General features: G+C 42.3%; 1 protein-coding gene across 2 annotated transcripts in view; it reads left to right on the forward strand.

Moving 5' to 3' along the window:
* The window catches only part of LRRK1 (leucine rich repeat kinase 1), a 76,712-nt gene that overhangs the window by 20,946 nt on the left and 39,805 nt on the right, over window positions 1–15,961 (forward strand). For both annotated transcript variants that reach the window (XM_035554780.2, XM_035554781.2), the window contains exons 4-11: window positions 1,046–1,217; window positions 2,634–2,813; window positions 3,453–3,601; window positions 10,558–10,784; window positions 10,868–10,995; window positions 11,256–11,419; window positions 11,974–12,111; window positions 15,842–15,954. In XM_035554780.2, the coding sequence (XP_035410673.1) occupies window positions 1,046–1,217; window positions 2,634–2,813; window positions 3,453–3,601; window positions 10,558–10,784; window positions 10,868–10,995; window positions 11,256–11,419; window positions 11,974–12,111; window positions 15,842–15,954 (1,271 nt within the window). The remainder of the gene's footprint in view (window positions 1–1,045; window positions 1,218–2,633; window positions 2,814–3,452; window positions 3,602–10,557; window positions 10,785–10,867; window positions 10,996–11,255; window positions 11,420–11,973; window positions 12,112–15,841; window positions 15,955–15,961) is intronic.

The raw sequence follows: 15,961 nt of genomic DNA on the forward strand, positions 1-15,961 counted from the left end.
CGTAGCTGATATAAAGAGACACATTATACTAACTGCGCTCCTGGCCCTGTCTTCATTACCTGTGTGTGCAGTACTCTTCATAGCACACATCTGCCTGAAGGTGAAGGTCTATGACAGTGTTTTAGAATTCATGTATGTTTTTAGATGAGAGAAAGTATCAGTCTCTGTTGAATCAGCCAGAATTACCTCTTTTCTTTTTTTCCCAAACACCACATTAGTCTCTTTCACCCTAACCTCCTTGCCTGAGCCTTTGTACCATCCAGAAGATCCCCACTGAGTAAATGCAGCTTGTGTAGAGCCAGAACAGGTCTGGGTAATGTCACAGAGCAAAAGACACACCACCGCTGGCAGATGCATCAGCTTAGAGAGCAGTTACTTGGGTGGTCCCTGACGCTGTCCTCTCGAGGCTATGCAAGGAGGGGTGCTGGTGCTGTGGTCTCTAAAAGAGAGAAATGCATCTTTCCCCATCAAACAGAAGCAGTTTATAGACCTAGCAAAAAACTTATTTCCCAGTCAGTCCAAAGATGGTTGAGGGACCACTGGTAAGATGTTGCTGCTTGCGTTTGGAGCCATACCTTTGTGCCAGCTTCTGCACTGCTGTGTCTTCAGAGCCCTTGTTTTGAGCCAGCTCTTAGGACACACCTTAGTGTGTTGGGAGAATACCCGAGTGTGAAGTCCAGTCAGCCGTCTCCAAAACATGAAATACTACACCTCTTAGCAGAGCACAAAAATGCTGTTTCTGTTGGTCTGTGAAAAATTGTTTTACGGTCATCATTCAGTGCCTTGGGCACTTCTGCAGTAAAGCCATACAAAAAACTATTAAGCAAAACCAACAAATTAATCTAATTACTAATATATCAACAACAATTATAATGGCTACTAGTGTTCATGACGTTCTCAATTAACCACTGTGACAGTTTGTAGGCATTTGCATGGGCAGAAATAAATACATGACTCTAGAAATGCCATCTTTCTCTGTTTGCTCCCTTTACGCAGAGGCAAAGAAAAATCTGAGAGTTTATTTTGCTTGTGTTTTCTTCACCAGTGTCAGCTTTTAGGTATTGCGGCAGCATACGGAGATCTGCAGGCGGTGAGGTATTTACTGAAGGAAGCATTAGTGGTGTTACCAACAGAACCTAATGATGACAATGCTGCTGTGGTGGCTGCATATTTTGGACATAAGGATGTTGTGAAAGAACTGCTGGATTCCCTGCGTGGTAAGCCTATTGGGTTGCCTCTACCTTTCACCAGGCTTTTCAGTAGCTGTTTGATATAGCTTCAAGCAGGCTTTTCTTTTCTTTTCTTTTCTTTTCTTTTCTTTTCTTTTCTTTTCTTTTAATTTTTTCACTTCCCTTAAAAGGGGAGGGAACTCAATCATGGGAAAGTGCACAGAGGGATTTAATCTCTTCTGTGTGTTTTAAGAAAAATTCCCCCATGGGAGGAAAAGTACATGAATAAAAATATTCCATGTTTGCAGTTCAGAAGCAGAGGAAGATGCCATTTAGACGATTCATTCCCATCAGCCCTCACAACTGGATAATGTCCCAGATCCCACAGAGAAATCAGGGGATTTTCAGGAAGCAGCATCATCGCACTCTGCTGATTCTGCAGACACAGTTTTGCTGGGAGTAAGACTGCAACATGACTGCCTGGCGAGTAACAGCTTGGGTGCACAGCTGGCAGCATGTTCTGTGCTCTCCTGTTGGCATTTCCATTTGACTTGCAGGGGAATTCCTTACCTTGAATTATCATTACATTTTATTTACATTTTATTTTTAAACTTTACTTTTAAACTTTCGAGTCTGAGGGATGTGACTAAACCTAGTATCTCCTTCAGCTAGAAAGGAGGCTGACAAGGCTGTGCGTATAACCCAGTAGCAAAAGTTAAATTATATTAATATAATAATAGTCTCAGTAATAAAAAGTGAGTTAATATTTGCTGGAAACTTAAATCAGTTTCAAACTGACCAAATTCCCTTAAGCCTTTGCTTTGGGGGATTGTATTTATAGGTGCTCTGTAAAAACTGCGACTTCCAGAAGTTTTTATGCAGGACTTTCCATCTGTGAAATTACATATAAACCAATCACAGGGCTTGGGAATAAATTGCATATGTATCCTGTGCCGGGAAGACTTCCTTGGCTAACGCACTGCAGTGATTCTCCCTGGCTCAGTGTGAACTCGTGTTACAGCTGTGGCCCAGCTTGGGTGTTTGGATCCAATGTTAATTGAATCAAGTCCCTTGTCTCTGGATGCACAGCGCTGGTCAACCCTTGCAACCTCTGCCTGGGATTAGATGCTTGATTTCTCTACTGGCACCCTAGTAGACATCCTGGAAACCTCCACTGTTGCCAGTTTATATGTGATTAGATCAGGGCCAGCCAAAAAAGTTTGACCATTAGCTGGGTAGGTGATGAACAGTTAAGCAAAGCAGGTAGCTTTTTCTGCTCAGCTGCAAAGTCTGTGCCTGACCCATCTAGGGCTCTTCTCTAACACTTGCGCTCTTGCAGTTTAGTCTGCTTCCTTGTCATCAGGGGCTTCATCTTATACCCTTTCCATAGCTGCTATTTATGGATGAGTCTTGCACATCACAGTCCAGTGGCATCAACTGTCGAATACCCTATCTTTTTGGTAGGCCCCAGGACTTGCCAACAACTCCTGAACTGGATGCTGGCCATCGCCTGCCAGCAGGGACACTTGGACATAGTGAAACTCCTAATTCGTGCATACAGTGCTGACCCAGAGAGCTGCGCAGTCAGGAGGAATGAGTTTCCAGTTCTTATACGGTTGCCCCTCTACGCTGCTATAAAGGCAGGTATGTATTTGCATGCTTTGAAGCCTTGTCCTTGTTCTGCAATATCTTTCAAAGAATGGGCTGAGTTGTTCCATTCTGAGAATGTGTTAGTGTGGGCTGGCTTCCTGGGATTGTTCTGGATTTCCAGTGAGATAAATTAAGACAGAATTGGCTCTGAATATTTTGTCTTAGCCAAATTTTAGTCACGACCTTCCTAAGTTAGGTTACTGTAAACGCTGAGAGGCTGAACTTTCCTCTTTAATTTTAAACTCCTAGGGAAAAGGCCCTCCAAAAATAGAAACCTTGCAAGTAAAAGCATTATTGTTATGGACACTATGGCACACAGCTTAATTTAGGCTAAATAATTTACACTTCAAAGCACAGCTGTGTGTATTGTTTAATAAGCTGGTGTGAGGGGGGGAAGAGAGAGAAAAAGAAGTGGAGCTTGGGCCAGTGCTTTTACAGAGTGTCTTTGCTGTCTCGGTTTGACTAAACTAAATCCTACCACTGGAAGAAACAGTCTTTACATGGTTCAGTTCCCTTTTTGCACACCCCCATGGTTTTTTTCAGAAGTGGTTATTTCCCAGGATTTATGTTCAGGTCCTTGTTGATTCACTTACATGAGAAGAAGAGAACAGACAATCTGCCTTTTCTCTAAAGGGAATGAAGATGTAGCTGTGTTCTTATTACGGAATGGAGCTTTCTTTTGTTCCTACATCCTGATGGACAGTCCTGAATCCAGCAAACACCTTCTGAGGAAGTATTTCATTGAGACAAGTCCTTTACCAGGCAGTGCTCCAACAAAAACAGTAAGTAGCCATTTATCTGTCTGAAGAGATGTTCTTTGGAAGGAACATCATGTTAATAATTCATATTTGTCTGCGTACCATGTGGCTGGTGATTCTTCTCAGCTAAGATCCTCGTGGTTTGCTACCCATTTAGAAAACAAGCTGTGAAAGTGCTTTCATGCCAGTGCTGAACTGCAAGGTGTAAAACACTAGGCATTTAAACGGTGTCATTGTGCAAGGTGCTGTGCATGATACCTTCCACTTGGCCATTTTAACATCGGCATGTGAACCAGACTTACGCTGTGGAAAGGAATCGTTAGCTTTTGCTCAGAGTCTTACAGAGAAATAAGTATGAACATGGGCTTCCTCTGTGACCCCTGGCAAATCTCTTCATTTAGGCTTCTGTAGTACATCCTGGTTGCAAGATAACACCACAAGCCCTGTGCTGGCCAGGAGAGTTAGAGCACAGAGCTGATCATATAAACCCTTCTCTTCCCCTGGGTCTGTTAGCTCAGATACAGCACGTACAAATGGGCTCATGTGGCTTTTGGCTAACTGGAGCATAGGTAGAGCAAGCTCACATCTGTTCGATAAATGTTCCTCCCAGCCTCAAACCCTCATCAGCAAAAGATGCCTGGTAACCGTTACTGTCACACTCAGTAAGGACATCTCTGGCTTTCTGGAGCATCACGGTGAGTGTCATGTGTGATCAGACCATATCAGTTTAACTGCAATTGTCCCACCAAATTGTCCCACCTTGTCCCACCAAAAAACCTTGAAAGGGTTTTTGGTGGGAGGCCAACAAAAAGCAATTAAAGCCTTTTTAAGTTGACAAGAGCTTGTTCACTACTTAGTCATTGATAGCATTTTGACAATTTTGTAAATCTGTTTGCATCTGTTTCTTCCACTGTGAAACATGGAGATTTAAATTCCTTGTATCTCACAGCTGTTGGAAGTCTTAATACATGGTAATGATGCGTTGAGATCCACAGATGAGTGGCATTGTTTTCATGTGGGGTTTTACTACGTTTCATGACTATCCTGTATCTTTGTGTAACAAGGCTATATTCTTCATTCTCTTAATCTCTGTTATTCAAGTCTCCTTTATTCAGAACTGAAAAACATCTCACAGCCCATGCTGTTACTGCATTGTAGGGCAGCATGTAGTAGTTTGTAGTATTTGTATAACTATCCAACAATTTAATTATCAGGCATCTTATCAGGCAGGTTGAATAGGAGCATCAAAGCCCTGAATTTTCAATAGTTACAGTTTTCATTGGGTCATAAAAATTGTGTGGTGAAAAATGTTAAGGGAAAATTTTCGATCAAGGCTCTGACTGCATGAATCCCGTTGCCAGTTGAGTATCTGTTTGCTCAGCTTGCAACGTTGTGGGGTGTTGATTCTGCTTTGGTGTTAAGTAAAAAGAAGCAGAGAGGTTCTCAGAGCATTCTGAGCTTCTCCATTCTCTGTTTTCCTGCCAACATCCTGTCTCACTGGATTCCAGACAATATTGCGAGTGGTAGGAACTGCAGTCCACATATGTGAGCTTGACTTCATTAGGTTCAATCATAAGATTTAGAGCCCTCTCTATGCCATTCTTTGTTTCATTGAAAGGTGAACAAAAGGAAGCTAAAATATTCCTGAATAACAGTTGATAAAACTCCATGCCGGTTTAGAAGGGGAAAAAAATCCAACTAACTGGATAATTCAGCTTGAATAAACTTTGGAATAGATGTCTGAATCACAGGGAAGAAGTCTGTTTTCCATGTGAACTTGCTGGCAATTTTTAACTTAGCTGCTGTAAAAAATGACTCAGCCTTACTCTTGTCACACCCTGAGCAAAGAAGAGAGAAGTCTTAAAACATCAGCTAATTGCCAGAGGAGCCTGGTTTAAAAAGAAGAAAAAGAAAAAAAAATACAAAAAACACTCGGAAACTTGACCTTGATTCTTCTATTGGCTGTTTATTTTTATTATGTTGCATATTCAAGGTTTTGTCTTTGAATTAATTTTGGCAGCCTGGGCCAAATTTGGGAAGATTTGTCCTAGTTTGTCTGCCGAGCTCAGGTCTCTGGGAAGTGACAGTCACACACCTTTATAATTTTTTAAAACAAGGCTTCGTGGCAGCTGCAAACAAGCTTCCTCAGTGCTCTCTTCATAACCTATAAAGTTTGTGAACGTCAGTCTTCCTGAGTAAGCGCTGTGATGTATTTTTCACCGTTAGGAAGCAGAAGAGGATTGTGCAGAGGCGGCAATGCGTCTGGCAGCCAGCTAGATGTCAGAAGTTCTCCTCTTGGGCAGAGCAGGCCAAGCAGGGATCATTTCAGAACGAGCCCAGAATTTCAGAAGGACTCGTCCCATCTGTGCTATCTCTGAGTGAAAACACTGCTCAGTTGACCTCCAGTTGATTTCACAGCACCGAACGCTACCAACTATGCATAAAATGTGGTTGGAGAGCCCAGGTTGGCTGCCATGCCTTCCAGGCTGCTGTTGCGGTGTGTACAGTGCTGCCCTTCCTGAGGCAAGAGGAGTTACATCTCATTTTTCTAATACCTGTTTCTCCTTTTTTTTCTTCTTCTTTTTTTTTTTTCTGGTGTATATTTAACCCTATACCAAACCACTATCTTTTTAAACAGAGGAAGTGCTCCATTTTTACAGGAACAGGTAGCAAATGCCCAAAGTACCCCCTGCAGTAAGATGGCTAGGCACAGATTCCAGACTTTGATAGGTGCGTCATAAGCACGGAAATATTTAACTTTCCAGTGTGTGCAACATTAGATTTGTGTGTGTGTTCCATCATGGACTGGAAAGGAGATTAAACTGCTGCATTTTCCCAGGAAGTGCTTTGCTAGGATTTTTTGCATACAAATGTTATGTATATGTGTGTGAACCTCCTCTGATTTCTCTATCCACTGCCTGGCTAATCTCAGTTACATCACTGAACAGTCATAAATTCAAGTTAATACTTTCTTTGTATTTGGAGTTCATTGTCTGCCCCAAAACAGTGGGGATTTCTTGCTTCTGCACAATTTCTAGTCCCTTACCTTCCTTATAGTCCCTACCTCAATGCAACCCTTGCTTAAAGGCTTAGCTGGCCCTCCAGTCTGCAGCACTTGGGCAGAAGAGACACTGTCACACCCAGGCTCCAGAGCAGGAGGAGGAAGAGGAGGGCTGAGCACAAGGCGCTTATTGCTCAGATTTGAAAAGCTGCCCAGGAGATGCAGACACCTACCCTGCAGCGTGTTGGATTTCACCATCTTGTCTGTGGTTTTAGAAGTCACTATCTGAACTCTGCAGTTATCTTTCTATCGCATTAAACACCCCGAGGCCAGGGCTCTGCATTTTTGAGGTAAATGATACGTGATAATCTAAATAAAAGTTGAGATGAGTATCAGTCTGAAATGAGAAGCAGCAGAGGCTCGTGGTCCTGTCTGAACCTGCTAAAAGCTGGCTATATATCTTAGTATTAGTTGGTCTACTCAAGGACAAGTTCTTTTTTGTTCTGAAATAAGAGCCTGGGCCTGCTGTAGGGAGCATCCTTTTGAAACAGAGCAGGAACGGAGGGAGAGGATAAATGCCAACAGTTCTTTTTTCTGATTTATTTTCTTGCAGCTTTGCTGGGAATAGTTTAAGCAAGAAAACGGGAAATTTGGGAGTTGGGGTGTGTAGTACGTTTTTCCTCCTTGCTCCCCTAGGAGAAGGGGCAATGTTCTTATTATATGGACTGGCAAGCAGAGCCTGGGTAACTTGAGCCAGTGACTGGTGTCGCACAGGAAATTTGAGGCTCTGGAGTCTGAATTCAGGAACTCAACACAAAGAGTCTGCTTTCTCCTGTGAGGTGGAAACCAAATGAGCAAGCCAGCTCAAGGCCTTTGTTCCAATTACTGCCAGAATTTTGAAGCCCTACATGGATATATGCACCCTATGTTGACTGAAGGACCTACAGATATCCTTTTGAATGGAATATTCACCCAGACTTTTGTCTGTAATTCTGCATTTTCTTGCTTCTGCATGTATAGGGGAAATATGTGAATAGTTCCTCCACTTCTGAAGTTCAGTCTCCCTCTGAACAGGATCTTTGTGATGGTTACAGGAGATAAGTGATGGTTCCAATAGAGATTGTGAGATGAATCCACCTTTCTGTGTCCTTCACTGCTGTGTTAGCAGTTAAAACTCTGTTCCAGACCCAGTGTCTTGACGATGATATGGGTAAATGGGAAGACCCTTACTTGGCAGCAGTTATTTTTGGACCATGGAGATGTCTGGAACTGCTGCCTAAAAGCTTGGATTTTCCCCTACTTATTGTGGTTTAACCCCCACACCCATTTTTGGCTGAATCTCACCATAGCTTTTGACAGAAAAAGTCTGCATTCTTGGATAGAAAGGAACAGGATGGAATATGCACTGCCAGCTGGGGTTGTTAAAATGGCTAATTCCCTGTTAAAACATTTCTCACATGCCTAGGCAAACTATGCTTGTATTCTGATTACCATAGCTTTACACCTTTCTCTTCTAGCCTGAAGAGGGCTATTAAAAAATCCTACCCCAAGAAAAACCTATTAAAAATCTATACGGCACACATTTAGTAGGGTATTGGGCCCTTTCTGAACTCTTCCTGAGAGTGGGAGGTTTGTGGTACATGATTTTGCAAATGCAGAGCATGTGATTTTACCCAGCGTTGTTAGGTAGGACTGTGATGGTTTTGTTTCTGTACCAGCAGAAGTCATGGTGGAGATGTAATTGTCTTGACATAAGCCTTTTGCTGGTATCACTACAAACTGCAATATGGTATAAACTGCATCAGTAATAGAATTTCCTTGCTGATTAAGCTATATTTCTGTTAGGGACAATTTTAACTGATTAACTGATGTAGGATGGAACTACAGTGATGCTGCTCTCCTCCTCTCCCCAGCCATGTGCTCCTCCCCGCACTTGCATCAGTACCATTATAAGTCTGGTTTTGGAGACCTCAGCTGGGAGCTAAACCAGCTGAAAATTCTCTCTAAAATACAGAATAATAATGTTAGAGGTGCTCTGAACATGCTCAGAAGTGGCTGGACAGGCATCAGTGCCACTTGAGGGCTTTGTAGTGTAGAAGTGGCTTTCTGCATTAACTGCGTTAAGGTGTCTGGCTGCTATTTTGAGTTCTTGGGGTAATTCAAAGCACTAGGAAAAAACAGTCAAGTGTATCAGAACAAACGTGCTCTTCCCTGGTGAGGTTTCCTCATGCCAGAAAAATCTTCTAGTCTGTTAGCATCAGTGCCACATCCTAGCACTGGGTAGCTAGGAATGACTTTACACCGTAAATCACAACTGATTGCTGTCCAGTGAAGTAAACATGCTTGCTCCTGGGCTGTTACAGCTGAGAGAAAATTGCATACAGAGTTTAAAACAAGATTTTGTAAGTGGAAAGCTGTTAAATATTCAGGCTTGGAAAAGCTAACAATAAAGCAGAATTTGTTTGGTTCAGTGTAACTCTGTAACTCTGCGTAATTTGGTTTCCTGTTGCAGTTAGCTTGGTGTGTTTTCTATGGGATGCCTTGTGGCATGACGGTGAATGTGGCTTTAGACAGCTTGTTCTCTCTGCCTTGGTTTCCCCAGTGATACCATGGACATAGTATTTCCGTTCATATTTATTGGGCTGTCCTGAGGATTCACTAGTGAACATTTGAAAAGCTCTATGTCAACACTAAATATGATTATTATTAATTTCTAAAAAGTGCAACTTATTCCATCCTCCTACATATTTACCTATGCAGTCTCCATTACTTGGAGTTCTGAGTCTCAAATAAGCATTTGAGTTAGACCTTTGTTTCCCTTTTCTTCTCCCTTCCCCAAATTTATTCCTTTTAATTTTAAATTTGGAGTTAAAAATCTTAAAAGCTAAATACTCGAAATTGAAAAGCAAATTAAACTTGCTGTCAGGTCCTTGCTGCCTCCTGGTGGTGAATTAATGATCACTTCATTGAGGCTGTTTTAGGACTGAGTTGCGTCAAAACCACTGAGTTTATGAAAACATTTTGGGACTAGAAGATTTAAAATGAGTATTTTGCATTGTAGATCTTGTTGGAAGGCAATGAAGAGATTTTGAAAATGAAGCCTCAGGTTGTTTCCTTGCATTGATGGCCATTATGTGTTCATGTTTTCTTCTGTCTGAGCCGGAACCTGAAATAAGTAGTTTTGCCATCCACAGCTTCTGTTTTATTTTTTTTTATTATTATTTTTTTTTTCCCAAAGGGGATAAAATGACTTCCTCATATAACTGTCAAAAGGAGCAAAACATTATCTAGAAAAGAAGCGACTGCCAAAATCATCTCTCTCGGATAATAATTCAGGAAGATACTTTATATTGAACAAACTTGTAGTGTTGAAAAATGCTTTACAAGAGGGTGTTTGCCTTCCCTTGCCTGTCCCAGACGTTGCTTTTCAACATCTAAACCTAAACCTAAACCTTCCCAGAACAGTGCTGGGCTGCTGTTGCTGGAAGGTTCACGATGGAGGAGTGGTGCCCGGGTATATATTAATTATTCCAGCAACAGGCGTCCTCATGAGAAGTCATCATCGTGCTCACAGCCCTATCCATGCCCTCTTGACAGAGACCCACAAGCTTTTCAGATGCTGGCTGCTCCACAGGGCTTCCCCTGGACCTGAGAGGGGTGGTTTCAGGCAAGGGCAGCTCACCCTCTGCGGGGCAGGCCGGAGCTAGTGTTGGACAGGCAGAGAAGGCCTGGTCCTCTGCCTGCACTTGGTCGTGGTCTTGGGAGTGAAGTCATGGAGCAGCTATATAGTGCGGGCTGCTGATATCCAGGCATGATTTCATCTCTGAGTCAGTTTAATTCCTAGAAGCAGATTGGAAAGCAAGCAAAATGTTTATGCCTGGGCTCTGATCTGCCAGATTCCCAGCGGTGCAACGGGCCGAGAACAGTCAAGCAAGAGGGCTTTTACTAATGCGGTTTTCTTTTTTTTTGAAATATGCAGGCTTTGTGTGTGAACTGGTCAAACCTCAAACTGCCCTGGGTGGATCTGGACTGGCTGATTGATATTTCCTGTCAGATAACGGAGCTTGATTTGTCTGCCAACTGCCTGGTCTCCCTTCCATCCGTGATCCCATGGGGCCTGATAAACCTCAGGAAGCTCAGCCTGGCTGACAATCAGCTGACAGAGTTACCCAGCGTACAGTCATCTGATGAAATTATATGTACAAGGTGTGTGTGCTGGATGTCTATGGCAACAGGAGTTTTTGCTAGCATTTTATTGATGCCTGACTAAATATCTTCTGTATTCACAGGTTGCTCGAGGTCGATGTATCCAGCAACAGGCTCTCTACTCTCCCTTCTGGATTCCTACATCTTAAAAACCTTAAAAAACTCATCGCTGCCAAAAACCATATGGAGAAGTTATTTGACGAGGAAAACAGTACGTGCAGTCCCTTGTTATGCTTACATTTCAAGGCCTGATTTGTAGAGAACCCCAAACTGTTATAATAATGACTTAAAGCCAGTATTAGCTACAGATGCTTAGCATCTCTCAAGTCTTTGTCCAAAGAACATGAAATGCCTGTTTATTTTTTATCCCTCATGATATCCTTTGGCTCTTATCTAGCGAGTATTCATCATCTGGCTGGATGAGACTGCTCTCATGCTTACACCAAGCCTGCAATGCTTTGTGTTTTCCAGCAACTAATTGGATTGGCTTAAGGAAGCTGCAGGAGTTTGACGTCTCTGACAACAGGTTGGTGGAACTTCCAACGGTTTTTCTATACTGCTTCAAGTCCCTAAACATACTGAATGTTTCCAGAAATCAGCTGAAAGTGTTTCCAGATCCCTGGGCCTGCCCCTTGGTAAGTCAAACTGCTCTGTCAGAGTCACAGGCTGTAAAAGCTGTTGAAACAGTGCAAAATCTATGCTGTGATGCTTACAAAGCTGTCAGATGTCTTAGGCTAAAAAGGTTTTTATAGAACAGTCAGCCTTTGTTCAAAGTTAACTTTGCCCAAACCCATGGATAAATGAGGCATCGATACCTGCACATTGCTGTCACTTTATTCATTGTTATTATAGGAAAAGTTAATGACAAGACCCTGTGGATAGCAGGAGAACAGTATGCTTTGGCAAAGTGTTTGTTTATGATTGAAAAGCAAATGGAGATGATTTTCAAAATAACTTTTGAAATACTTTTAGCCCAACAAAGAATTTGCCCATCAATTAAGTGAATGTGTCTACTCAGCAAATACTATGTACCTGCATGTGCAATAGTTTATCTAGATCAAAATATCTGAAGCAGTAGCCTGGAATGAGTGTGTTAATGCCTCAAATGCATGACATCTGACCTGCCTAATTTTCTAAAGAGATAATTACTACTCTTTGGGTGATTTTTTTTTTCTTTTATGTTTTCCAGAAATGTTGCAAAGCATCTAGAAACTTACTGGAATTCCTACCTGACGCATTCACTATTTTCTGGAAAAATCACCTCAGAGAACTGGATTTTTCTGAGAACTCACTAAAAGAAGTTCCACTGGGACTCTTCCAGCTTGAAGTAAGTGTCATTTCTTCCCACCTTGCACATATTTCTCTTAATACCTACTCAGAGCTCAGTGTCATAGTGGTGACTGCCTGCTAAGGTAGGAGACTGCCTGCTGTTTTGTGGTCATGAACGCAGCCGTTGTGCAGGGCCTCTGAGCACCCCATGAACCCCATGAGTGATTACATTCTGGCCCTCATCCAGTGTCATGGCATACCTAGATTTTGATGCAGGTCTTTCAAGAACTCTTTGGATGTCTTTGGTTTTTGGGAGCACAATGCAGAAGACAACCACTGCATTATGGCTACATGTTACAACCTTTGAAATACAAATGTTCTCAAGTGTGCTCACAAATAAATATGTGTTTTTGTAATCTGGCACACCGGTGTTATGTGATTAAGTACTAGTTGTTCTCTGCTGATATTATGATTTGAAAATGGCATATTTGAATGCCCTTAGCAGTGCTACTTGGCATCTCTTATCTTTTGGCTTGTGCAAATTAAATAATTCTTCCCCATGGATGGCAGAGACCCACAGTTTTACTTCAGAATTCTTCAGAATCTGTGGCTTCACACAGTTTTGACATGAAACCAAGCAGAACTTGGGGGTTTCCTCCAAGGTTCCCTTCTAGATTGTGAAACTCAGAGTCATGTAGATAGAAACAGAGGTAAATATTTCTGCAGAAGTATGTTAGTTTTTCACTGTTGGCCTCTGGGAGGGATGCAGAAGTGATGGTTTATATCCATGTCCAGTTTGGAACTCGGCAGTCTGCTGCAAATATGCCTCTTGCTCATGCCTAGAGGAGTGCTGAGGATCATTTGCTGCCTCGGTTGTTTCTAACGATCCCTGCAGATTTGTGCTTGCTTTTTGAAAATTGAAAAACATTTGTTTTCAATTGGTGTTTCTCCTGAAATGGAATGAATCCTATGGACTATTGTCTCCAAAACTTGTTTTTTTCTGTATGTATTAAAAGTAAACCCCTTGGGTGGGAACTACCATGGTAGATTTTAAATGCCAGATGATGCTTCAAGGGCACATTTCCTTGGCTCCTGCTGCTCAGAGGCTGCAAAGGGATATGAACGTGCCAAGTACGGGACATTAGAGAAGACCTCAGTGCAATCCCTACTGATCATCTGTCTTTAAAAATAGAGCACTTTGGCTGCTGTAACTAATGCCAGTTTTTACCTGTATCTCTTCAGATGTACTGTCACAGAAGAAATAAATAACAGGTATTTTCAGTCCCGCCAGGGCCAGAGTGTAGTGAGCACCTAGAGTCCGTGCCTGGATCAGCTGTGGCTTGGTCTACTCCTTGATTATAGAATTCGTGTCAGTGAATAGGGTTGCATTTGCACTCCAGCCCTCCCCAGAAGTAGATGTGGAAAGGGGAGAAATGGGCAGCAATGTGTTGCTACACATAATGTGCTGAGGAGTAGTGAGCTGTCTCCTTCCTGGCAAAAGCTGAAAGCAGGGGAGGCACTGTGACTTGAAAGCATGTCTCTGACCTCAGCTGGTGCGACGTGTAGTTTATGACGGACCTTTGCTTGGTTTGAGGAGGGGTCTAAAGTCTAACACCAGTTCATAGTCACTAATATGATGTAGGTACTAAAAATGTGGTGATAAGGGAAGCAGAGGCCTTCTCAGCTTTCCTATCCCTTGCTTTCTAAAGGAACTAGACGTGCTCCAAGCCATGTCTTAGTTCTGAGACTAGTTAGCTTCTCTTGAAGAGACCTGATCTGCATTGTGTGGACATGTTCAGGTAAGACTCTGGTCAGCTTTTCCACATCACGAGCTGACTGAGGCAGCGTAATCTGGATGCTCTCATCCCTTTCCTCTGGTATAATCTAACACACCGGAGCCCTTTTTGCGTGCCGCAGCAGCAGATTTGAAGGAGGCTGTCTGCTGCTGCCATTCTCTCAGTTCTGGAAGCTCTCGTTCCCTTCCTGAAAGGCAACAAAAATGGAGAAGTTAGAGATGAGAGAGAAGAGGCAATTGCAAAACAAGGACCGTGGATCTCCAGAATTAGTCGCGAAGAGTCACAGCCAGTTGAAAGTAACTAATTTTCCTCCTATGGAGCAAGCACATAAGCATTGCATATAATCCCACCAGGCGCTTAGCTCTCCTGGAGCGTTGCCTTTGTCAGCATTTGTAGGAGACATGTAATGTGGATACAGTTGACTGAAAATGAAGTGTCCCAGCTAGACCACACAGAACAGAGTTTGTGCTAATTCTGGACTGTGCAGCCTCCCTTCCCTCCAGCCCCCTGTTCAGGGATATTTCGGGAGAGAAGTTTGAAGCATTGTCATTGAACAGCCTCATGCTGATACTTGGAGAGAGCTCGACACCAGGCGCCAAGGGAGGACCGTGTCTTCCTTCCAACAGGAGGTTTGAGCCAGCGGCAGACTAATGATGATAAAAGCATTGGCTGTCAAGACAAGAGTGGCAGGGAGGGTTTTATAAGTTTGCACAGTTCTCCAACCTTTTCCTCTAGTGGTTCGCTCTGCATATTTGCAGTTTTACATTTCACTTCACCTTCCCTAGGTCCCACCAGGGCCCAGTGCTGCACCTCTCCTATCACTAGAGGGAGCATTTTGCGTGCTAATTGCCATTGCAGCGACTGCTGGCTGTCCATTGCTTTTGTCACATGGATACCTCCTATTTTTTTCCGTTTGAGAAAAGGGAGGAAGGCCAACAGACTGGCTTTGTGAAACACTGTTAATCTTGCTTGATGAAAAGGGGCATAAACCTTTTATATTATGTGGAGCACATAAAACATTTAACACACTTGAAGCCAAAGTCTCTGCTGGTAAAACAGGATTTCCATGGGGTATAATTCATTAATACTGCTCTACTTATGGCATGAGATAATTTAGTTGATGATTTGCTTATCTCATTTTTTATGGGGGAACTTGCAGAATAAACCTACTTGGAAATCCTACATAGACAATTGTTTTCCAGTGGAAAATTGGATTGTCAGCCAAATGAAAATGCTTATTCAAGGCTCAACATTATTTTTAAAGACAGATGGAAGAGCAGAAACTTTGCACATCTGAATGTGAAATGCGTTTTTTCTTTTGCATTTCAGTTAAAGGAGGGCCTGTGGTTAACCTTATTGACCGTATTTGCAGCCAAGTCCTATCTGTACAGTGTCAATGGTATAAATCAGCTTCAATTCTTGTTTTTGAAATTTCTCTCTGGTGTGAGGGGAAAAAAAGCTGTTAGGTGAATTCTATAAATCACAGAAAGGTGATATAAATCCTTTCAGTTTTAACAAACAAATAATAACAAAGCAAGTGCAAACTTTCCTTGCGTGAAATAGTTCACATTTTTCACATTGATCTTATACATATGCAACAGGTATAAGCCCATTCTGACACTAGCTTGCACAGACATAAACGAATTCTCATCTGTATGTGGCTTACTGTGTACATAGATCATGCTGTTCTTTTCCATTTGGAAGGGTTTCCTTACTAAAAGTAAAATGTCCTCCTAAATGGGTTGTTTCCAATTGAATCTGTCAGCAAGTAGACTAATAATCTCCCAAAACTAATAGTGGTATTGCTTTGTGCAAAAAATATACTTGCTGTAGACAGAAATGAATTTTTTTTGCATGCTAGGCAGGCTGGACAGGATGTTCCGATGAAAAAGATGTGCTTTCTTCTTGTTTCAGTTCTTTAAAAGCCATGCTAAAAAGTCTCTGTGTGTTTGATATACTCTGTCTTCTAACTCCAAGCTACTCTTCTTTTAGTCTTTGGTGTCCCTGAAGTTGCTGGGAAATCAGTTAGCTACATTGCCTTCACAAGATAAGTGGAATTGCAAACAGCTTAAATCACTGGATCTTTCAAAAAACCAACTTGGGAAGTAAGTG

Source organism: Cygnus atratus, chromosome 11 (genome assembly GCF_013377495.2).
Source record: "Cygnus atratus isolate AKBS03 ecotype Queensland, Australia chromosome 11, CAtr_DNAZoo_HiC_assembly, whole genome shotgun sequence".
Classification (NCBI taxonomy): Eukaryota; Metazoa; Chordata; class Aves; order Anseriformes; family Anatidae; genus Cygnus; species Cygnus atratus.